Source organism: Calypte anna, chromosome 1, assembly GCF_003957555.1.
Source record: "Calypte anna isolate BGI_N300 chromosome 1, bCalAnn1_v1.p, whole genome shotgun sequence".
Taxonomy (NCBI): Eukaryota; Metazoa; Chordata; class Aves; order Apodiformes; family Trochilidae; genus Calypte; species Calypte anna.
Genome location: NC_044244.1, coordinates 62880578 through 62904003, shown reverse-complemented (window position 1 = coordinate 62904003; position 23426 = coordinate 62880578). Strand labels below are relative to the sequence as shown.

Here is a 23426-nt window from a genome sequence, read left to right as displayed (position 1 = left end):
GACAGAGAGAGTTGGGGTTGTTCAGCCTGGAAAAGAGAAGTCACCAGAGGGACCTTATAGTGGCTGCCCAGTACCTGAAGGGAACCTACAGAATAGCTGGGGAGGGACTTTTCACAACGGAGTGTAGTGATAGGACAAGGGGTAATGATTTTAAACTAAATCTAGATTTAGGTTAGACATTAGGAGGAGATTCTTTAGCATCACTTTAGGGTGAGGGTGGTGAGACATAGGAACAGGTTGTCCAGGGGAGTGGTGAATGTCTTACCCCTAGAAGGCTTCACGGCCAGGCTAGACTGAGCTTTGAGTAATGCAGTCTAGTGGGAGGTGTCCCTGCCCATGCAGGAGTGTTGGAACCAGATGATCTTGAAGGTCCCTTCCAACCTAAACCATTCCGTAAGACCAGTAACTCAAGATTAACCAGGCTAAAATCTCCACCAAACTACTGTCTGGATTTTTGACTGGCTCCTTTATGGCTCCAGCATGTATACTTAATGAAGGCAGGATGTATTTCTTGCCTTATGACTAACTTACAAATGAGAGATGGAAGGGGGATATTACTGGCATCAACAAATTAGGTCCTTTTACTAGCGAGGCATGTCTGGGAGACTTCATTGCATGTGTCTTTCCTGCTTTACCTCTTTTTGTGTGTGTGCTTTTAGAGCATCTTTCTTTTGCAATACTGAGATCATTTATAATCCAGTTACATGTGTGTCCTCTATCTCCTGTAGAGATAGCTTGTCACGTTGTATCTGTTTGGATCATGATGTTGTCTTTTTCCTAAGCTTAGATATTTTAGTCACAAATTTATATAAGCAGGCTCTGTGTGTATTTGTGCCTTTTAAATGTTTGCCCATGGTGTATGTTATTTGTGGTATTTATGTGTTTGCAGCATAGATGATATCTTGCTTGGAGTTTTACTCGTATTTCTGTTGTTTTCCTTTGTTCTGTGCTCCTTGTATTGGTGGTTTTTACACTAGTTGCATAAGTGTTCATGTATACTCTCCCCAGAGCCTGGTGGGTATAAATTGTTACTATCACTTCTACAGGTTCCTGTCTTTTCATTAAAACAACTCTTTAATTTCTCCTGCTTCAACACATTTCACTGGCTTTCATCCCATCCACATCACCCCACATGAGCAAACATCCACAATCCTCTTGGATAGGGAGTATCAAAAAGTTTTGCCACCTGTTTTTAGAGGGGTGTGGGAGGCAAGGAAGTGGCTAATTGCCAGTCAACAATTGGGGATTGACAGATTTGGATCTTGGGGATTCCAGTGCCTTTTGTTGGGGTTACCTGTGTTGTTGCATTTGCTAACACACGGCTGGTTGTTCTGTGGCAGCTCTTCTCATCTCAGGCTCAAAGCCTGTTGCTCATGACAACAGTGGCTATGCCAGTCTTCAGCAAAAAGAACGAGACGGTGAGTGCAACACAGGCTTTGCTCTCCTTCCAGCCAGCAGAAGTGAAAGGATGTAGTAGACCTTTGTGGGGTTTTAAAGCCCAGGGTCTCTGAAAGAAGAGCTGGCCATTAAGGACTGTGGTGGACCTCTGGCAGGGTGTGAAGCTGATAATTCACCTGTCAAAATTATAGTCTGTCACTTCCTCTGAATGCTTTTTTAAAAAATATCCCTTAGATATGACACTTCTCCCTGTTTTATCCCTTCCACTTTCAAACTGAGCCTAATTCCCAGAACCATAAATTTTCAAGCTTGAAGAGATCTTTACCTTGCCTAATGTATGCATTTTATTGCAGCCCTTAATATTTCATATGGTCATTTATGACTTCAATAATATCTGTTTGGCAAAAGTGTCATTGAAGCAAGGCATTCAGTTCTGAGCTCTCTGTTGTGGTTTCTCACTCTGTGTTGAAAAACAGTGTCTAAATTCCACTTTAAATTTATCTGGCCTCACCTTCCAGTCATAATGGGTTTCTCTGCTAGACTAAAAAGCCTTGATTCTTTGGTATCTTCTGCTGGGTAGCATCTTTTATACTGCAATAAAATCACACCTGACTATGTTTTGATAACAGAAAAAAAAAATTGAACAGTTTTGGTGTCTTTGATAAGGACATTTCCTCTGGGTTTTGAAACCCTTTAGCCATTTTAGTTCCTCAACACCCTTTTTAAATGGGAGATGGTACCTCACCTATGATGTACAAGACATAAGCTCTTCATCTAGGTCCCATAAAGAATTGTCTGCCTTCTCCACCTGGGGCTGGATTTAATATGAATTACCACAGCACTTCAGTGGGAGTCTGTGTGTCACTTTCCCATCATGCTCCCCAGACATTTTCTAAACAACAAGTTCCCCATTTCATGGGAATTTCCTGCATTGCTTTTTCCTAGGTTAACAGTTTTGTATTTGGTGTTTGGTTTGGTTGGCTTAAGTTATCAGCCCATCCATGGGCTTGGTTTGCTGTTATTTACATGCAATGAATGAAGATGGGGGTTTTTTTCCCTCAAATTTGCTTTCAGTGATTTTTGCATTACTTCTAAATCATAGTAAAAAATATTGGCTTGTACTGGGGAGAAATACTCCTCTCCATGAACATTGGAGCAGCCCCTTTAGACTTTCTGAGGTATGTTGGTTGGGTGTGAATGAACATATTCACACAAGACTAGAGAAGAGGATATGTGAGAGAGGAGGCAACAGTATGTATTCAGGTAGAAAGCTGCCCTGATTTTTCTTCTGAAAACTGATTCTCCTTTGTTTTTAAGCGATCTCATGGCATTCTCCTGGGTGTGGTGGGCTCTGATGTACCATTGAGGGAGCTGTTAAAACTTGCTCCACGGTATAAGGTAAGACTAAAATTATGCCATTTGTTATTTTGGACAGCAAAGTCACTCATTCTTCCATGGCCATGACTGAAAAATCATTCCTCTGCCTGTAAGAAGCACTCTGAGCATAAAGTAAGCAATGTCAGATACGGTCGTGTGTGTTTTCAATATAGCACATGAGACATCGGTCACTAAAATAGAAGGTCTTAGGCTGCTTCAGAAATACAAGGACTGGATAACCCAGTAGACTGGCAACAGGTCATGGAACCTTTGGATTTTGATTGTGACCAACCCAGATCCCCCTGGGATGATATGGATCTGGCAGCCTGTATCAGAGCAGTGTGTTTTATATCCAATTCCCAGTGGACAAAAGCTTCCATGCCAGCTGACAAAAAATTAAACTAGTTTTGCTGTCAACAGTTGTAGCAGAAAACTGAGGACTGAATGGGCTATGAAAAGCCAACTTTTCTGTCATGCCTAGATGTTCCTTTCTCCAGGTCAGCAGGAAGATTTCTTGGCAGCACAGTGTACAGGAAGCTGGCTCTCACTCAATTCTGCTGTACCTAGATAAGATTATTTTCTCTCCAGAACTGTTAGTCCAAAAACTTTCCATTAGCTATGTATTTAGTATTTCTAAAAAAAATTATGTATGCTCATCCATACCATAGGAAAACACCTCAGAGATACACCGATTATTTTCTGCTGTAAATTCAATTCAGTGGCCTTTTGTTCAGTCAGTCTGCACACCGGAGGCAGTAAGCACACCTGAGGATCACCACGAATCCAGGCAACTTGAGCCTTCATTTACAGTTTTTAGTGTCTCTTAATTAACAGACAACTACTGCCAGTTAGGCAGTTGTCCAAGATCTGATTGTTGAAGACTCACAGGACTGAAAGTGCTGTCAGAAGCTATGAATTTGTGTGATGCTTCCAAATGAGGATGCAGGGCAGACCATTCACATGCAGCTGTAGGAAATGATCCTTCAAGCAAGCAGGGAACTCAGCATGAACAGGCTAGATGGTCTAGGTCTGAGGGAAACCTTATCTAGGAACTTCAATTTTTATATATAATTATTTTCTCCTGAAAACTAAATACCTTTTAGTCTGCCTTCCTCCTCCATGTCACTCGAAGGCCATGTGTCACAATAATCTTTCTTCCAGGCCCAGGAGGGACACTGGTCTTTCCACTAAGCAGTGCCACAGAAGGAGGGAAAATTATTTGAAGGGTTTCTTTACATCAGAGGCAAGACACAACTTCCCAGAAGCTCTTCCAATCCCAGACCAGTTTGGAAGCCTAGGATCCTCAGCTTGAATGCCCTGGCTTATTGGCTACAAAGGACCAGCTCCAGAGTTACAGCCCTTGAGAGTTCATATATTTGTGGTTGCACTTACTGAGATAGGAAACTTCAGCTTTAATATGCCAACAGGGAGGTTTGCCGTAGTGCTGATCCAATGTTTTAGATTCATTCCTGCCACGTTGAGCTGAGCTCAGTGTGCTCTTTGAATAAAACTATTTCACACTGAGAGAGTTCAAAGTTTTGTTCTGGAATGTGTGAAATGCAGAATTCATTCCCTCCCAAAAGCAAAGATGGATTGTAGTTTATTTAACTCCCTCTTTCCCTATTGTTATTCCTCCAGGATTGTCTCTACAGGAATATAAACTTGCAGCATTTTTTTGAAGATAAAAATCTTAGCCACTCATGTTTTCCTTGAGATGTCTCTTGTTTTGGCAAGCACAGTCTGTCTGTGGGTTTTTAGCAACTTTTTTGTTGTTGTTGAAATTTATATTATAAATGGGCTTGATCTGAGTAACTGCTCTCTCAGAAATCTCTTGCAGATCAGGTCAGCCAGTGTCTGCTCTTGGTAGATTACACTATTCCTTAAAAAGCATTTTAAGACTATAGGCTTGGAAATCATCCTACACTAGGTTTGGTCTTGCCAACACAGAAACATAATGCAGAACTCCTCTGAAGACCAATAGGGTTTCCAGGGAAGCCATCTGTGAAGTTCATACTCACTTGTTTATTCCCTGCTGTGCATACCTAGTGACGGACATACAGACCTTGTCACCACTGGCTCTGTACTGCTTACAGCATTGCCCTCTTTACGTGCAGCACTGCTGTGTCTGCTGTGGAGAGCTTATTCTGCAATTGTCCAATTGTCCAATTGCAATTGTGGCAATTGTCCACGATGACAATCATTCTCTAGGAGGGCATCTTTTTTCTGAATGCAGACACAAATCAACTACCTGCCCATCCTTTTGTTCATCTAAGCATAGTCAGCCAGCTCAGACAGAGCAAAGACCCAGAAAGGAATGGTTTTGGACGGATCATATTTTCTGCTGGTCAATATCTTTAAAAGGAAAATATTTCTGAATATCAGTATCAGTGGGACCCGTTACACAGCAGTGTTTCTAGTTAAAACAGTAATTATTCTCATGCCTCTTTCTCCAGTTGGGTGTCCATGGATATGCCTTTCTGAACACCAACAATGGCTACATCCTTTCACACCCAGACCTCCGTCCTTTGGTATGTATAGCTGTGAATTTATGAACCTTTGCTTACTTGCAAACAATGGCTTTCAGGTATTCAGGGATACTCCTTATTTCTCATATTTTGTTGAGCTGTGAAGGCTACCAGGCTCTGATATATATATAGGCACCCAGACGCATAAGAGAAATCAGTTCCATAGGCATATATATATATATATGCACACATGAAGTGTAAGGTACCCCACCTCTCTGTTCTCCATGGAAGAGTATTTGAGAGATGTATTTATATTGACTTTCTGTAGCATGGGTGCATGTGTTCCTGTGTCCATGCAAGGTTCCACTGATGATCTGAAAAAAAAAATCTGCTTGGTCAGGCGTATCCCCTGCAAGAAGTCTTAGCACAAGTAGCACCCTGGTAATAGCTACCCAGTAGTTGTAGTGTTGGACATTTTGGGAATCTGGCCATAGCAGGGTCCACTACCATAAATCTTAGTATCATGTTACATCAGAGACAACTTAGAAACCACTGAGCTGCAACAATGATCTTGGGACTTGAGGAAGTGGACATAAGTGCGTTTCTCCCTCATAGTGCCACCTGGGTTTCAGACCAGACATCTCTCTGCAAACGCACAGATGGCCTTGTTATGCCAGCACACAACAATTTTATATTTCATACACATGCCTGTTGGGACAAATCTACCTGCGTGCAGCTATAAGCATTATTGTGGTTAATGGCAAGAGAAAACGCCACCACAGGGTTTTGCACCAGCTGTCAGAAAGGCAGCTTTGCAGAAGCAGACCACAGGCACAGATTCACTAAGTGAAAGCAAGGGACCTATCATGTTTCCAGGATGAGGCAACAGAAAGCTAGATAAGGGCACTGGTTCATTCCCCATCTGAAACTGATCTGTCTTAGTTCCACACCTTTCCCTTCACCCAGAAGGTTACAGGGAAATAGCTCTCCTGCACCAGTCAACCCTAGGTGAGAAGCCTACCTTTCTCTCAGTGCAGCCAAAGCCTAATTCCCCTCAGAAAAGAGCACCTGCTGGTATTATAGTGTTACTGGGATTACAATCTTATCTGTGGAAAAAAAAAAAAAACACCACAAAAAAAAAACCCAAACCAAACCTCATTTCCTGGAGGCAAGTGTGTTGTACTGATCTAGTTAGAAGAATATTCTCACAAAGGAGGCTGTAGCCTTTACCTGCAAGTTTATCTGTGTTCCTGCTTATCCCTTGCTCCTGAAAGAACCTCTCCCACTTGAACTTTCTTGCATAAAGACATATATGGCATGTTCTGGGGACCATATCTTGGGACCAAGAAGGCACTTGCATCTGTACACTGCCTCCCTAGTCAGACAAGAAAAGGGGCAACCCTACTTTTCAAATTGCATATCAACTCTGAAGGGGATAGTTTAGGAAGTCATCTTCCTAGACATAATTTTTGTGTGTTTCTTTATTTTTTAATAAATGCCAGTATAAAGAAGGAAAGAAACTGAAGCCTAAGCCTAACTACAACAGCGTAGATCTCTCAGAAGTCGAATGGGAAGACCAGGATGAAATAGTGAGTATCAGAAAATTAACTAAGCCTTTTTTGGAGGTCCTTCTTTCTATTACCATGAGTGCCCATATGGAAGGGGTCAGGGGAGCAGCTGGCACTCTTTTTTTTTCTGTGCCAGACTGGCTCTAACTAAGCTAGGCTGGTAGCCTACAAGAGGACGAGGGTGATGCACCCCTACAAAGTGCTTGTCTTCCTTCCCAGTAGGAGTTTTCCTTCTCATGGAACTGGTAGGGAAAGCACTGGCAGGAGGAAGGATGCACTTTGAAGGGTGCTTCAGGGAGCCAGTCTGTGTATACATCACCCAAATGCTGCCTTAATACAAAGCCAAGATGGCTTAGAAATATGGCACTTTCCCATCAAATTACCCATCCATGTAACATGAGTATGGTTGAAGCCACTCGGGTAATGAGATCTGTAAAGAGGAAGATAGTGCATTCAAAAGGAGACTAAAGCTTGCAGTCACTATTAATAATAAACAAAGATGATAAGGGGCTGACATTTGAGAAAAAAGTTTCCAGAAAACACCTTATTGCACAGATGAGGAGACACTGAGAACAACAGCAGATCAGAGGGAAAATATTTAAAAATACTTTTTCTATCATCTTTCAAGCAAAATTATTCAAAAGTGATAATCAAGAAACAGCATGCACTTCAACAGCTTCACATTGCTGTATTGCACAAGTAGGAACCCAGATAAAATGAGAAGGTGGAGAGGTCCCTCTGTGGCTGGTTTTTATTTATGCGGAAGAATTAGAAGAGGAAAGGTATTTAAGTTTCTAAGATAAGAAAGGAATTTGGAGTAAGACAATTATCCCTGAGACACGTGCCTCTGGATTACAGGGGAGACTGCTGAGATAAATGGATCTGATGCTGTAGATATCCACTTAAACAGGCAGGACAAAAGAACTGCCCAGCATGAGGATCCAGAGTAGCTACAGCAGCTAGTGCAGGCTCGGTAAAAAGGGAACTTGGGAAGTGGAAAAATGGCAGCTTGAGAAAGGAAACACAGTGGGACTGGGTGTGAAACATGCTAAGTGAGATAAAAACAATAGCCTTTACATGCAGTGGAACCACCAAGTTACAGGTTGCCAAATGACTTTGTGTGGGTTCACTGATGTCTTACAGGAGCTCTATTCCCATCATAGTTTTCTGTCTCACTGGGACTGATTTTAGAGCTGCTTCTCTTCACTCAGTTTGACAGAAAAAAAAAATCCAGGAAACCAAAGGGCTTTTCTTTGCTGTCATGTTTGTTTGGTTAGCAGGTTCCAAATAACCTGTTCAGTCGTTCTGATCAAATAATATTGATACCTGAATGCAAATACGATGCAAAGTGTAAGGTTTCTGTCTGTAGGCAGAGCAAAAATATCTAGTGAAAAAAAAATGTCAAAAGAGGCATGAAAACCAAAGCCACTTTGTTTTCCTGTACTGCAAATTCCAGAGGAAAGAAAGGTTGCAGTCACAGAGGGTACAGAGGCATTCAGTGATGTGAACGATAGCTGCAGTGCGACTTCAGCAAGACGAGCGACTCACAAGAAACACCCACTGCAGCAGAAAGCTGCCCACATTTCAACACTCAGATTTGCAGTTACACTATTAGATCAATGACAGACTCAACATCAGTTGCAGTATATTCTCAGCAACACTGATAAGCAGCAATTCAGACTGGAAAAATGTGTCCAAGTGCTAATGATGTGTAACACAGCCAGCTGCTATAAAGAAATCCAAGGGAGGGAAGATGGCACTGTCGGGGAAATACCAACTGGTGCATAACAGTACTGTCTTCAGGTAGGTAGCAAGGAAATTTGGGCTTGCTTGTGAAGCAACACAGGCATGATTCTCAGTGTGAGGGGAGAAGGGAAGACTCAAGGGATCCTCCTCAATAGTCTAGGAATCGTTACCCAAATTGATTTTCTTCAGCCTTCTTCAGACCCACTGTAGTAGTCTGCAAAGATATTGGAACTGAGTGACAAAAAACTGAGATATTGTGAGACCAGTCATCTGTGTTGTTTTGAAACCACAAAAGCAGGCAGGAGGAAAGAGTCAGCAGCACTCACAGCCAATAATGGGGGCACCTGCACCAGGGGCACTCATTGGCCTGCATCAGAAGTTTGCTGTTTGGGGGGCTGCAAATGAGTGCTTCAGCACGCACCAGAGTGTCTCTCCATCCAAACTCTGCTACACATTTTGTGGAGGCCAGCTGTTACCAGAAGTATCCTGCCTAAAAAGGACTGAGCATTTAGGGGGCTAACACACGCCAGAATTGTAAATGATTTCTCAAAGCTGGAGAAGCTCTTGAGGAAGAAACAGCAAACCTGGACTGTGTCATGAAGCTACAGCCACTGTCACCTGGGAGATGGGCACAGGACAAGTAGCTTGCCTGCAGACTAGCATGAGCTGAGGAGATCCAAGGAGATCTCAAATATTCACTGATTTATTTCACAGGGCAATTAAAGATGCCTGACATTCAAGAAGATATGGATGAAAAAACAGTATCTACACTAAACTCAGAACACATAGCAAATGCTGCAGGCTGTCAGACCAGAACAGAATATGCCATGGTTCTGGCAGAAGGTCAAACACTCTTAGTCAAAAGGAGCAACAGTAGCAGTCAGTGTTTTGATTTCCAAGAAGTGGGCTATGGGAAGCTTTATACTCTAGGTCTGTAAATAATTCACATCAAACAGCCATAATAAGCAAAACTGTGGCCTTATAAAGCAAACACAGTTGAAACTGGCCAGCACCTGAATGGAGGCCTGTCTCTGGAGGTAAGGAGGCAATTTGTGTGAATGAATAAGTTACTTCCCACCTTTTTTTTTCTGTCCAGGCTGAAGCAACAGGCTGATATGCTCTGGCAGGCTGGACCTAAAGTCAAAGCCCCTGCACTTGTGGAAAAAAATCCTTGTCTTTTTCTTTCAAGAGTCTGGGACTTGCTGAGAAAATTACAATTTGCCTTTGAAACCTGTATTGAATAAAATGGTTTTGTCACTGCCTACACTGCTAGCATACAGTGTTGCTTCGCTGTGTTAAACAGCTACTTAGCTGCACCTCAGAAGTAGTGCTGAATACAGCCTATAATTTCCAAATCAGTTTTCAGAATGTCAAAGAGCTTTGGAATTGGTCTGGGGGAGTTACTGGGTTTCTCGGGTGCCTCCTCTTCCAGGCTATCAAAGCATCATGCTGATGACTTTCTGACTGCCAACCACTGAAGTCTGAAACTTGGACTGACCATTTCACAGCTTCCAGAGCTTTTCTTTTTGCTAAAACACATATTAGCAAGCTTTCAATACAAGTAGTTTTTATTCTGTGTCACATACCAACCTGACTGAACAAGGATCCTGACCACTGAGAACAGGTTTTCTGTTAAAAGAAACAAGCAAGCTCTGGAGGGTACAGTGGGAAACCTATGGTCACTCTTTTCTGACAGCTCCTGTGCATTAATGCCAAGTGGGTCTATGAATTCCTGTCCTACCTGGAGCCACTAATACTCATCTTGTTCACCTCTGCAGCTAAGAACTGCCATGATCAATGGGGAAACGGGCTACCTGTCTATGGATGTGAAGGTTCCTGTGGATAAAGGGGTAAGAAATTATCTTTTTCTTTAGGTCACACAAGGGAAGGGATGGGAAATGGATGCTGTAGAATCACAAAGTATGTGGTGTTCATGTTCAGTGTTTCTGAGTGTGAGGATTTTATTGTTTTGCCACTTATATAACACGTGCTAAGGACGTAAAACAGAGCATCATTAGAAGTGCTCTATATACCTACTGACATTCTGCTCTTACAAAGGTATTGGAAATGCCTCACAGCTTCCTACAGGCAAAGCCAAAAAGTGTGTTCATTGTTTATAGGGTTGTGAAATGAATCAGAGACCTTCAAGTGTTTAAAATGGGGAAACCTATGCTGAGCTGACCTAGACAGAAAGGGGTTTGGAGACTCTTTTGCAACTCCCTTTCCCTGTCCAAAAACACTCATGAAAACTTTGTCCCTCTCTCTGTCAGAACCTTTATCCCAGGTCCAGGATTAAATTTCTGTGCAAATAGTTCCAGGCACTTTATGAAAAGTCCTAGTGTAATGGAGACTTGAACATTCCCTAGCAGTTCTAATGTAGGGTTATACATCTTCTCTTGGAATCAGTGCAAAATTATCTTGTACATTTACATTCACTGGTACTTTTTCACTCAGGTTTATTTAACTCTCCTAAAGATTTTGGCTTTTATAATTTCCTGTTAGGAAGTATTCCAGAATTCTGCAAGTTACACTGCCCAGAAATCTTCCATATTTCAGGAAAATTTTCCACCTTTTATAACTAGCATTTTTTTTTCAGCCATCAGGCTGGCTGAACTGCTCCCATGCTAAGCCACAGTCAGCACCCATATAAAGCAACTGCTCAGAGCTACTGCTGAAATGGTGCCATTTCCTAATGAAGACATCCCCCCTTGTTTCTTCTGAATGGCTGTACTGCTAGATCTTGTAACTAAATTCCCTTTCTCCAATCCTGGGGATGGCAGCTATCAGGAACCTGTCAATGTCTTTGCCCTTCCTCTGCTGGACATTGCCAACATCTGCATTTGAAACACTTGCATGCTTTTCAGTCCAAGCACTTCAGCAATTGTTTTTATTCCCTTTGTGTCTTGCATCATTTTTGGTACAAAAACACCAGGGCTTCACTGAGTTATCTGAGTACTGTTTCCTTCTTGCTCTGTAAAGAGCATCTATTGTTTGCAATAGGGGGCCCAAATCTCCTTTCTGTTGTCCCCTCTGTTTTTTTATCCCTCCCACAGCTGTGCCAGAACAGCTGCCTTGGTTTCTGTGTTTCTTAGCTATTCCCTCCAGTTGACATTTTTCCACATGAATCCCACTCCTCCTATTTTTCCAGTCTTTCTAATTATTAGGGCTGCTGCTGGGACTTTTCCTCAGAATGCAGAGAAACATTGCTTTATTTTGTCTTATAGATCACCGCACATAAGGGCTCCTAAGACAGAGTCTGTCTGTTCCTCTAATTAGATCTTTTTCCACCAATTCCTTATTGTTTATTGTTTCTTTTTGTTTCCAGTGCCACAGCTGGTTCTCACTCCACATCTTATTTAAGCACATTTTAACTGATTCTTTAGAAGAAAATTTCATGAGCAGCCCCTCTAAGTGCTTTATATAAACCCAGATAAATTGCATGTCCCTTATTCCCTTCATCCATTACCTTTTTTATTCTGTCAGAAAAGCAATCAAGGTTTTCCAGTAAAATAAATTCTTTGTAAGTCCAGATGGCTTATTTGGTTAGTTTAACCTCTTTCTCTGTCTCTCTGCACTCTCAACAATATTTCTTCTGAGTCATACAAAGATACATTTGTAGTTCAGTATTTTAGTGACATCTTTCTGCTACCCTGCCCAGGGGAAAAAAAAATGGCAAACAAAAGTAACCTTGGTAAGAGATATTACCTGGTTTATTCTGCAACACTGCAAGCCATATGAAGCACAACAGGGAACTGAAGCTGAGTATGTGACAGTTTTACTCTCCTCAGAATATATAAGGAGGGGGGACCAGAAGTGAAACTTGGTAATTCTTTCTTGTACTCTGCTAGCTGAGGAAGCAGAACAGCATTGGAACAAAGAAAATGCTGACAGAGCCTTGAAACAAAGAAAATGAAGCAGTCAGACAGTGGAGAGAAGGGATGAGTGAAGGTGATAGAAATGATACTGTCAGCCCCACTTTAAGTATTGATTCCCTAGGTTTATTCCAGGAAGGTATTGCAAGTAGGCTGAGATAGAGAGGGAAAAACAAGGACCAAAGACACAAGTCTGTCGTTACAGAGATCTAGTGGTAAAAATACCTTTGCTTGCAGCTGGGGCACAAAAGCATTGTGACTGTGAAGGCAAAAGATCAAGGACATGTGTAGGAGCTGTGGAAAACCACTGATAATGGTATTAGCCAGGACTGGCTGCCTAGTACAGTGACAATACTAAAAATAGAAACACGTGCTCCCAGACCACAGGTGCTCGTAGCCAGACAACCCATCACTGTGCCAGCAAATCCAGGCTTCTTGTCTTCTCCTTTGCTCTGTGCAAAGTCTTGCCTGATCATCCTCAGCCTTGCTTGGCTGAAGGGGGCCTTTGCTTCACTCCTTTCCCATGGATATGTGGTGATACCTCCAGCTGTCATGAGGAGAGCTGGATGCCCATCCCTTCACCATGCCCAAACAGAAGTTTGTCCTCCCTCCCTCCCTTAGGGCACAAGTGCTGAGTGGCTGCATGTGCAGAGAGGGTTAGGCCAGAGGAACAAAGAATGAACAGAACAAACCCTGATGAAGGAAAGGATCTCAGAAGAGTGGCACCCCTGGGCCATTTTCTACTGCATCCTTTCCCCCAGTAGCAGTCCTACACCCTCAGGTCATCTTCTTCCCCAGAACTCCCCTCCTCCATTATCAGATGAGACTGATAAGGAAAGGGAGGTTTAATACCTCTTCAAACCTCCCCCTCAGCCACCAAAATACCATCACGTACCTTGGGGGTATGACAGCACTTATAGAACATCTCAGCTCTGCAAAAGATTTGGACCCTGTTTCTCAACAGTACACAGTTGCCATGCAGGGAGAGGGAGGGGAGGGGAGGGAAGGGGATGAACTGTCTGCCACTTCATCACCTCACAATAACCCTCATCTCCATCAGCCCATCCACTATGTGCACAAACTCAGGGCACACCACAGAGCTGGCACGGGCTCTCTCTTTGTGCCTCGCTCCCCTTCCACTGCTGCACGACTCGAGCATGTTAGAGCAGCAGTGACTGACCCTGGGGAACACTGACTTTTCTGTGTTCACTCCCTGTCTCCCACACACATCCTCTCACCTCGTTTTCAGACTGGGGCTGGGTTTTCAAACATATTAGGGTTCATATACTGGCAAAAGGGTTGGATAGAAACTTTCCAAAAACTTTTCTCCTTTGGAAAAGAGTTCCACTGAAATCAACACTTTCCTACAGGAAAAGGCCAGTCTGGCAAACAGCTGAAGCTCTGAAGCAGCTTTCAATAATCTGAAATATCTTCAGTTGAAATGTCAGTCTGAAGAAAATGTTTTCACGTGAATCAAAACAGCTTGGATTTGAATCAGCACTTTTCTTCAATTCGAAAATGTAAATTTTTTAACTGATGTTTTTTAACAAAATTGGAATATGTTAATGTTTTGTCCCAGTATGCTGTGAAAGCAAATGTCAGGAAACCCAGCATTTCCCACAGGAGTGGGGAGACTTGGTCCTGGCTGCCCACACACCCACACAGTGGGTAGGTTTGCCATCCTGCCTCTCCTCCAACCCTATTTCTCCTGCCTACTTGCCCCACTGAGCCCCCACTCCTGCTGGGGATGATGATGATGTGCAAAGCCATCAAGGTTGCTATGTATGGCAAAAGAGCAGCAAGGGCACCAGTGTGTTGCTTTGGAGGGCGCAAGCAGGAGGGCAGCTTCACCCCACTCCTTCCTCCAGCCCATGCAGAAGCCCTAAAGCAAAGAAAGGTTTAACTGAAGCCCTAGATGGAAAGACAGAGTGACTGCCTGGATCCCAAAAGTCACAAGTTGGTGAATATGCTGAATACTGCACATTCATCCCTGCATCCAGCCAGCCCTAGCAGGGTGTGAAGTGTTGGTGATCAATGGCTTCTTATCCTTGGGGACACATATCCCAGCTCTCCATAACCACTGTGCTCTTGGTCTGACAGACGGTCTTTCACTTTCTTATTAATGTTTTTATTCCAGAAACGAGTTCTCTTCCTCACCAATGATTATTTTTTCACGGACATCAGTGGCACACCCTTCAGGTGAGCAAGGACTCACAGGACACAATACAGTGTGTCAGAAGTCTGCCATAGGGGATGGGAAATTTTTTTCTTCATAAAAATTTTTTTTAGAATTTTAGAATGCAGAAGAAATTTTTTCTTCTACAACTCATGAGTAGAACAGTGTGAATAACTTACGTCTTTGTTCCTATAACCACTAAAATATTGTTTGGGGCCAGCTCAAAAGGAATATTATCAGTTCAGGGGCCAAGAAATACAGCTTAGGTGAAGCATGTTGCTACCTTTCAGAGAAATGTGACCTCTTCAGTTTTCAGTTCCGCCCAGTGTTTAATGTTCTTGTGTATGGGTCTAAAGAAAACATCATTATAAACTGAAAACTAAAAAACATCACATAAAAAAATCAAGCAAAAATTTTTTTGTTTCTTCCCCAGTTGGGATGGTTTGAAGTTACCACAGATTTGAGAAATTTTATTGTTGGCATGAACCTACATAGTTGGTCAAAAAAACTGTCACCAAGAAATGCCTCATAGCTCTATAGATGGGTTCCTTAGCCTCTTGTGCTGAAATTTGATCTCATTTAATCCTCTTTTGATGATGTTCTTTTCTTTAATAGCTGTGGAGAGAGTCAGGGTCCTTAAGGATTGTAATTGCAGTGTCATGTTTAGGGATTACACCTCTCCTTGCTGACAAACCCTCTCTTTTCCCTCCTGCCTGCAGCCTGGGTGTCGTGCTGTCCAGGGGACATGGGGAGTACATTCTGTTGGGCAACACTTCTGTGGAAGAAGGTAGGTCAGCATGGAACAGCCATTCTGTTCCTACAGTCAAGGTAGCTCCTCTGAACTTCACTGCTTCCCTTCTTCACAGCCTGTCCCTGTCTGTTTGCCACCCAACTGAGAACTCTGTGTGTTATCTGATTTCAGGTTTGCATGACCTGCTCCAGCCAGACTTGTCTTTAGCAGATGAATGGTAAGTGGAGGAAATCCTGTCGATGACACAGGATCTCATCGTGAGACGTTGGCAAAGTTCCCATCAATTTGGCTTAAATCTGACCACCCTCAGTGGGCTAGAGAAAAAGCAGTGTTGTTTAGGGGTCATACCTGCAAAGACGTGACTGACTGAACAAGCAGTTCAGTTCCACCTCTTCCTGTGGGAGATCTCACCAAGGCCTGACACAACCCTCTGCTAAGAAACATTTTCTGAGATTTAGCCTCCGTATTCTCTGCTCAGACTTATTTTGTTCCTCCTCCTATTGCTCAGAATTCTGCTACAAAACCTACAGTATGTCAGACTTGTCAGGAAATTTTGTTGCAAAAGCTTAGGGAGAGATTGAAATGCTTTTTTTAAATCTTAGCTTATTTTTGGTTGGCATTCTTCTGAACTGAGCCTAGCCCTTACTTCTAGTGAACATGGAGGTGATTTATGATCCTCATTTCAATAGCAAGCATAATTTATGGATTTGCTTTGTTTGGATACGAGGCAGGGTGAAGCATGGCACTTTCCATTTATTGCTGTGAGGTTTGGAATTTTCATGAACCCAACATTCAGTTACACCCAGGCACATGAACCCAGCCTGTACCAAAGCCAAAATAACTATATTCAAGGAGCCCTGCAGCCCTTCACACCTCTCATTACACTGCTAAGTTTCACAGGCAGTGCTTTTGAGACACAAGCAGTGACTTCTTCTACTCTTAGCTGGGGGTGTCAGCTTACTACCCTTCACATACTCATTCCTCTTAAACTTTTCTCATAAATTGCTCCTTTAGGCCCCTTTATGAGTTGTAATTCTGCTTTACAACCCCTTCCTCTCCATTGTCCTGACAATAAAGTGGTCAAAATTGGAAGCAGGATTAGAAGGCTGTTTTCTTTTATAATAAATTTCTAATACATTCTCCAGTTTCTCCCCAGACTGTGCCTTGAAGCTCCTGCAGCAGTGTCCCTTTGGGACAGCTTTTGTTACCATCAGATCATACTGTAAACTCGTTCCTCATCTCGCATTTTTTTCTTTGTCTCTTGGTTTAACTGCCCCCAGTCCAGTCTTACCTTGCATGTGACCCTCTGCTTTTCAGGTCTCTCTATCACCTTGTCATTGTTTATAGAGACACAAGTACACATCTTGCATAACATGTATTACAGAAAACTGCTGCAAGGATTTGGGACTTCTACATTGCTTTTTGAGTTTATACCAAGGCACATATCAGCCCTATTAAGCACAGCAGTCAGATTAATTGGTGTTTGGTTTATTGATAGGGTTTGACTCGCAGCCACATTGTTAGATTTTGAGTGGGCATGGCATACACCAATGGCAACATCTTCACAGCCCGAGCATTCTTGCTGAATTTTTGTTTGCCATTTTTAATTTCCAGGAGCATTTGCTTAACTGTGGTTTCTTTTTGCCCTTGCGGGCTGCTTCTCCCCTTCCCACCAGGATTTACTGCATCACTGACATTGATCCTGACCACCGCAAGCTCAGCCAGCTGCAGGCTATGATCCGTTTCCTCACCGGAGAGGAACCTGACCTGGAATGTGAGTCCCGGGCACCAAAAGGGTCTTTCTAGGGTTTTCCTGTACCCACCACAGGGGAGGGGGGACTGTGACAAACTGACTGGTGTTAGACTGAGATCCTGTGGCACCTGCTCGCACAGGCAGGATTGATCTACAGCCCAGATTAATTCACATGCTGAAGGATCCACTTCTTCATCTTAATCAGAGGATTATTTTTTTTCATTTCAAAGCTGCCACGTAACTCAGACTTCATTGAAGGTCTCATTATGGGAAATACTGAAAAGTGAAAGACTTGAATGGAGCTTGGTGAGGGCTGCACACCATGTTTAAGACAAACTGACTTGCTGGGCTAGAGAGGGTGCTGGCAGGAGGAGAGAGCACAGCTGCTGTAACTATACTACTCCCCAGTGCCTCAGCCAGCATCCTCTGTGACCTGCATGGTGCCACCTAGACAGATGGGATCTTTCAGTACAAGGATTATTAATTTTGTTTTCCAAACACAATTGGTAACTGATGTGGGGAAAAGAAATATTACAGAATTGTTCTCTTTCCTGCTCTCTCTGCTGCTCATCCCTTGCACCAGGTCCCATTTTCCATGCAATGTGTAGCCAGCCACACAAGCAGCTGATACAGCACCTCTATGGAGTGGGAGCTCTGTGGTGGGCAGCTGTGCATGGGAATCCCCTACAGCAATTTATGTGTAGGATGTCCTTCAGCCCACCTCACTCTCTGCAACTTCAGCCCCCTTAGCTGTGCCAAGTTCAAGTTTTTGTATGGAATGCTCCTCCTGAGAAGGACAAACCTTTGGCATAAGGATGGGAATCTCTTAACACTAAAACCAAATGTAATCCAATCCCTTACATAGTTTGAGCAGCCCTCTCCTGGCTCCCCTCTTTGGAGAAGCTTAAAAGAGACACATGAGCTGAAGAGGCCAGAGAAGAGGAGGGAAGTTTCAGGAGAGATGACTGTGAGAAACATGAAGATTTGGAACTGTTGTGGAGAAAAAAGAAACAGGATTTGGATACATCCTAGATATGTGGGGCCTGGGGAGGGAAAGATGTGCTGGTGAGCTCTGGTTTTGAGGTCAGAATGGACAGCAAGGATGGAGAAATTGATCCTGATAGCTGTGACAAAGAAAGGAGAAAGAAAGGTAAACCTTTGGGGAAAATATTAAGGGAGGCCTGGGACCTGAACCAAGTAAGTGGATCTGGAAACACTGAAATGGGAAAGGGGGATAGCTCCATCTAGAAAAGCACTGAAAGGGGTGTATCTGCACTATGACAGCAATCATATTCTCACAGGCACTGAGAACTGAATGCAGGCAGGACAATACAGAAATGAAGTGGGTCAAAAAAAAAGGGATTTTAGAGCATGCCATTGAGCACAGAGCATATACGGATTTTCGTAAACACCTTTCAGTCCCAGTCCAGCCTGGACCAGACTGGTAGCCTGGACTGACTTGAGCATCTGAAGGGGAACAGGGCAGGAGACTGTTTTGTGAGATTTAAAGGAAGGACAGAGCAGTAACAGAGAAGCAAAGGAACACAAGCATAGAGTAGAAGCAATGAAGTCACTAGGGGCTTTGAATTACAGAATCACAGGATGGTTTGGCTTGGAAAGGACCTTAAAGATCATCCAGTTGCAATCCCCCTGCAAGGGCACCTCCCACTAGACCACATTGCACAAAGCCCCATCAAACCTGGCCTTGAACACTTCCAGGGAGGAGGAAGGCACAGCTTCTCTGGGCAACCTGTGCCAGTGTATCACCACCCTCTAGAATTTCTTCCTAATGTCTAACCTAAATCTATACTCTTCTAGTTTAAAATCATTACTTCTTGTCCTATTTCTACACCCCCTTGTAAAAAAACCCTCCCCAGCTTTCCTGTAGGCCCTCTCCAGGTACTGGAAGGCTTCTATAGGATCTCCCTGCATAATGGGGTGTCTGGTGCCCTCTTATAGGGCACCTAGGAGAAAGGTCAGAGCAGGGATTTGAGGCAATGGTTGTGGGTAGCCTCTTTAATCAAGAAGATGGAGTGATGCCTGATTAATAACTTTATTTGAAAGCCTCTCTGACCAACACTTTCAAACCCAAACCCCTTTGACTGATTTTACAGGTGAACCAGTCTGCCAATCTTAGCTGTAACATCTATCCTTGTGGCCTGCACCATCAAGGGTGGTGGGTCCTGTTCTCAGCTCTGCAAGCGGAGGCTCCTTTTTCTGCCATGTTGCTTCACTGTCCTGGGTGATGCAGATGCTCCTTTACAAGGAACTTTCTAAGACATCTAGGGAAGGACACATCTTTCTCTCCTGATTCTTGTTCTCTCTTATTAGGTGATGAGGAGTTGGTCCAGGAAGTTCTGTTTGATGCAGTGGTCACTGCACCCATGGAGGCCTACTGGACAACATTAGCCCTCAATATGTCCCTGTAAGTGTATGAGAAATAAATGAGTAAAACACCACTGAAGATGCACCTCCAGAAGCTATGGGCATATGCAGTGCATGAAATAGTCACAGATTCTTGCACAGCAAACAAGAAAGTTTAGAAATAGTTCAAAAAGGTCATAGAAATAGCTCAGTATCTTCAGAAAAAGCTCAAAAGTGCCTCTCAGGAGTGAAGTCCAGCAGGTTCGGCCTTCTCAAGGAGCCTCTAGTTTGGTGACTTTGTCTCAGTATCACTGGAAGACGGCAGTGATCCAGCTGTGTCACTGCAAAGGGTGCTCAGCACAGTTCTTTGCAGCACCTAGCTCAGATGCACTTCATTTGCCTCTTTAGTTGCTAGAGTTTGATATCTCAGGGCATTTGAGACCATTTCAGTTTAAAATTATTATGAATTATTTACCCATGCATCATTAATTCCTTTGAACAGCTGCAGTGTGGTTTGGCTCGACTTTCCATATGGCTGCAGCAGAAGTTCCCTCCCAGGTGGCAAAGAATTTGTTCCCTTCCCAGTAGAGAAGAAGAGGGAGTTTGATCTTGTCTCTGCTGGTGATAGCTTCAAAACAAGCTTCAGGAAGGGAGTGGACAGGCTGGCTTCAGTAAACAACTTTTTACTTTATTATTTCCAGTGAGGCACCTTATGCTTCTGTCTAGTATCCTATCACACAAATCTTTTAACAGACAACATGCTACTTGTATGACTTCTATCCCTATTTCTGTTACCAGTACCCCGGCCACTAACAGAGCTTGACCCAGTGGCAATCACACTAGGAAACCCAATTACCACCACATCTTTAAATAGCTATACCAACACACCCTCCTTGCTTGAAGGCCATCACGCTGCAGCCAGCTCTCCACCATTTAGCTGGCCCATCTGTGCCCTTGACACCTCTCACAAGATGAATTCAAGTCAATCTACAGCTTCAGAGTCAGTCAGCATGCCCATGGTGTACATATCTGAGGCAGCCATTCTCTCTCTTCAGTCTCCCTCGCTAACTTCAGCAGCATGCAAGCAGCCTGGAGCAGGGCTGGGAGGAGGAGAGCAGCTTATGTTCTATTTGCAAGACAATCAAATGAGCAAACTTAAAGAGAGGTGAATCTAGGTACCAGTCTACACTTGCCAATTGTTAGCCAGTAACAGCCAGCTCCCATTCGTAGGTAAGAGCCAATGTTACTCCTGGTGGAAATGAGTTAAAATGCAAATGAACTTGGGACCACACCTCCAGCTGTGGCTTCTAGTTTGAAAGGTCCTCACCCCAGGGTGGGGAGATGGTCATTCTTCAGAGAACTGTTTGCTTCTACTAGTGTGTTGTGTTTTTTTTTTTTCCACAGAGAGTCTGAAACAGGTGTTGAGATGGCATTTCTAGGCACTCGGGCTGGGCTCATGAGGAGTATCCTATATGTGGGCTCTGAGAAAATTTCCAACAGGTGAGTCTCTAAACTATATTAAGGGGTTTCTCTCAATGTCTCTGAAGGGCAGCATTAAATCATCACCAGCCTCAGAAATCTATTTGGGGAGACAGAAACAAAAAGGAAAGATGCAACGCATCAGTGGCACTGGTGCTGATTTACAGAGCCAGGGTAGGGGGCCTCCTTTTTCCTCTGGTTCTTTTGAGTTTTTCTTAAAATATTATCTCAAAGTGTATTCATTGAAATGAAAACCTTCGATCACTCCACGACTTCAGTCAGCTGGCAGAGAAAATGTCCAGTTACTATATATCCTCAGGACCATTTTGCAGAGCAGAGATTTTTGCACTCCAGTGTCCTGGTGACATTCCAGCTTGGCTAGGCTTGATCTTTCTGTCACAATTCCTCTTCCAGGTTTGTTCTTGTTCTGCCTCCTGCATTGCTCACAATGCAGTAATATCCCAGCGCTTTCCAGTGAGGCATTAAGTGATGTGACTGACATCTGTCATAGATGATTCATTCACTTGTCCTCTCCTTCAAGGCAAAAGTGTGTTCAGTGGAAGGCTTTGACACGGAAAGGTTTGCATGTGTTGCATTTTGAATACTCAGGCTGGTGCATGGTGCTGTAGGAAAGGACAGGTCAGACAGGTCACAGAGGCACACCAGCAGACAGGACGGGTGGGGACAGAGTCTGTGGTGGTCCTTAGATTCTTAGCAGCTGTTTCACTGTCTCCGCATGCCCCGTCGTAAGTTCAAGACGGAAAGCTCTGCTGTGCCTGAAAGTTGACACCCTTCCTGGTTTTTTTGAGGCCGTCTGGTTAAGTCGGAGCAGTCAGGCTCTGGCAACAAGGGAGAAAACAATGTGTGCTGCCGGAAGCTGATAAAATTATTCCCTATTTCCCCCCACCCTGCTCATCAGGGAGCATCGTTCATTTCTTTGAAGCAGCCGCCATCACCGCACTGCAGTGACAGACCTCCAAACATCACATTTTTGGAATCCCCAGAAAGAAAAGAACCATATAAATGAATAATTATCGTTACGTCAAAATATACAGCAAAACAAGAGCCTGCATACAAAGGGGATTTGTCAGGCAAGAGGCAGGGGCCTCCAGGGAAGCCCATGACCTGATTTTCAGGAGGGTCTCTCCTGAGCACGCTCTCCCTGCCCTGCTGTCCCCTTAGGACTCGTCTTCAGGAGTAGCCTTTGCCTACAGTACTTCAGCCCGCCCACCTCTCCTTCAGCGGCCAAATGGCCAAAAGCACCATCACCTTCGGTTTAGGGTGGGGTTTCTTTTGTTGTTGTTTTTCGTTTGTTTGGTTTTGGTCTGTTTTTTTGTTTTTGTTTTTGTTTTTTGTTGTTGTTGTTGTTTGTTTTTTGTTTGTTTGTTTGGTTTTTTTTTAAGACTAATTCCCTTTTTCACCTGTCCCCGTTCTCCTGCAGTAATTAACGCCCAAGCACCACCTTCCCTCCTCTCACCCATCTGCATCATCTCAATCCCCGCCCTGCCCTTTGCTCCTCACGCCCGTAGCCCGCCAGGCCGCTCCGGTGGGGGGAGGGGAAGAATGGCAACATCTCCCCTCCCGCTACCCCCCAGCCACCAGCCCCCTCCCGGAGACGGCGGGAACGCCTCAGCAGACACTGCCCTCCCCACAGCAGGACGCTGCCGGCCCACGCCTTCCCCTCGCCCGCCCTCGGGGCTGGAGGCGGCGGCGGTGCCGAGGGCCTCGGCCGGGGCAACAGCGGCACCTGGCGGGCGGCCGGCAGCGGCGCTGGACCCGGTGGGGAGCGTGGAGCGGGCGCCGCCGCCGGGCCCCCGGGGGCTGAGGGGAAAATGGCGGTGGTTGTTCCGCGGGAGGGCGGGTGGGGTTTGGCTGTCTGCGGAGGGGTTGCTGAGGCGTCCCGGGGGTAGGTCGCTGAGCCACAGACGCTCAGCCAAGTTTCGGTAGCGAGGGAGGCATCGCACACTGCCCCAGAGTCCCCGGGATGAGGGGTGCACCACGAGGATCCTGGCACTGGCTTGTTTTGGTCACCCGGGGGTCCCTTTGCCACCGAGCAAGCCCCAGGGGATGAGGTGCAGGTGATGTGCCCAGCCCCGAGGTCCCATTGCATTGCCCCAGGGAAGGCTGCCACTCCTCCACCCTGTATACTGGGTTTTCTCCCGGCAGGAAATTCCTGACACGAAAGGACAAGGAAAGCATCTTCACCATGGATCACTTCCCTCTGTGGTACCGCCGGGCAGCAGAGCATCCCCCTGGGAGCTTCATCTACAGCATTGTCTTGGAAGACGATTCAGGTAACCCCAGCCTGAACACCAGAGGAGAGGGGAAGAGAAAGCCTTTCGTATCTTGCCCATGCTCATTCTGATCCTTTTATTGGTGTGTCTTGCCTAGTGGAAAGTTCTGAGACCTGTCCCTCTTGGCACTGTCTTTGCATCAGAGTAGAGGCAGAGGGGTCATGGCCAGGATACTGGGCACAG

General features: G+C 44.5%; 1 protein-coding gene across 1 annotated transcript in view; it reads left to right on the top strand.

The window, feature by feature from the left end:
- CACNA2D4 (calcium voltage-gated channel auxiliary subunit alpha2delta 4) overlaps nt 1–23426 on the top strand; it is a 129711-nt gene that overhangs the window by 37370 nt on the left and 68915 nt on the right. Inside the window, exons 14-25 of the mRNA XM_030453451.1 lie at nt 1341–1418; nt 2716–2796; nt 5229–5303; nt 6743–6829; nt 10333–10404; nt 14564–14625; nt 15322–15389; nt 15525–15570; nt 17030–17127; nt 19438–19531; nt 20875–20970; nt 23116–23243. Of these exons, the coding sequence (XP_030309311.1) occupies nt 1341–1418; nt 2716–2796; nt 5229–5303; nt 6743–6829; nt 10333–10404; nt 14564–14625; nt 15322–15389; nt 15525–15570; nt 17030–17127; nt 19438–19531; nt 20875–20970; nt 23116–23243 (985 nt within the window). The remainder of the gene's footprint in view (nt 1–1340; nt 1419–2715; nt 2797–5228; nt 5304–6742; nt 6830–10332; nt 10405–14563; nt 14626–15321; nt 15390–15524; nt 15571–17029; nt 17128–19437; nt 19532–20874; nt 20971–23115; nt 23244–23426) is intronic.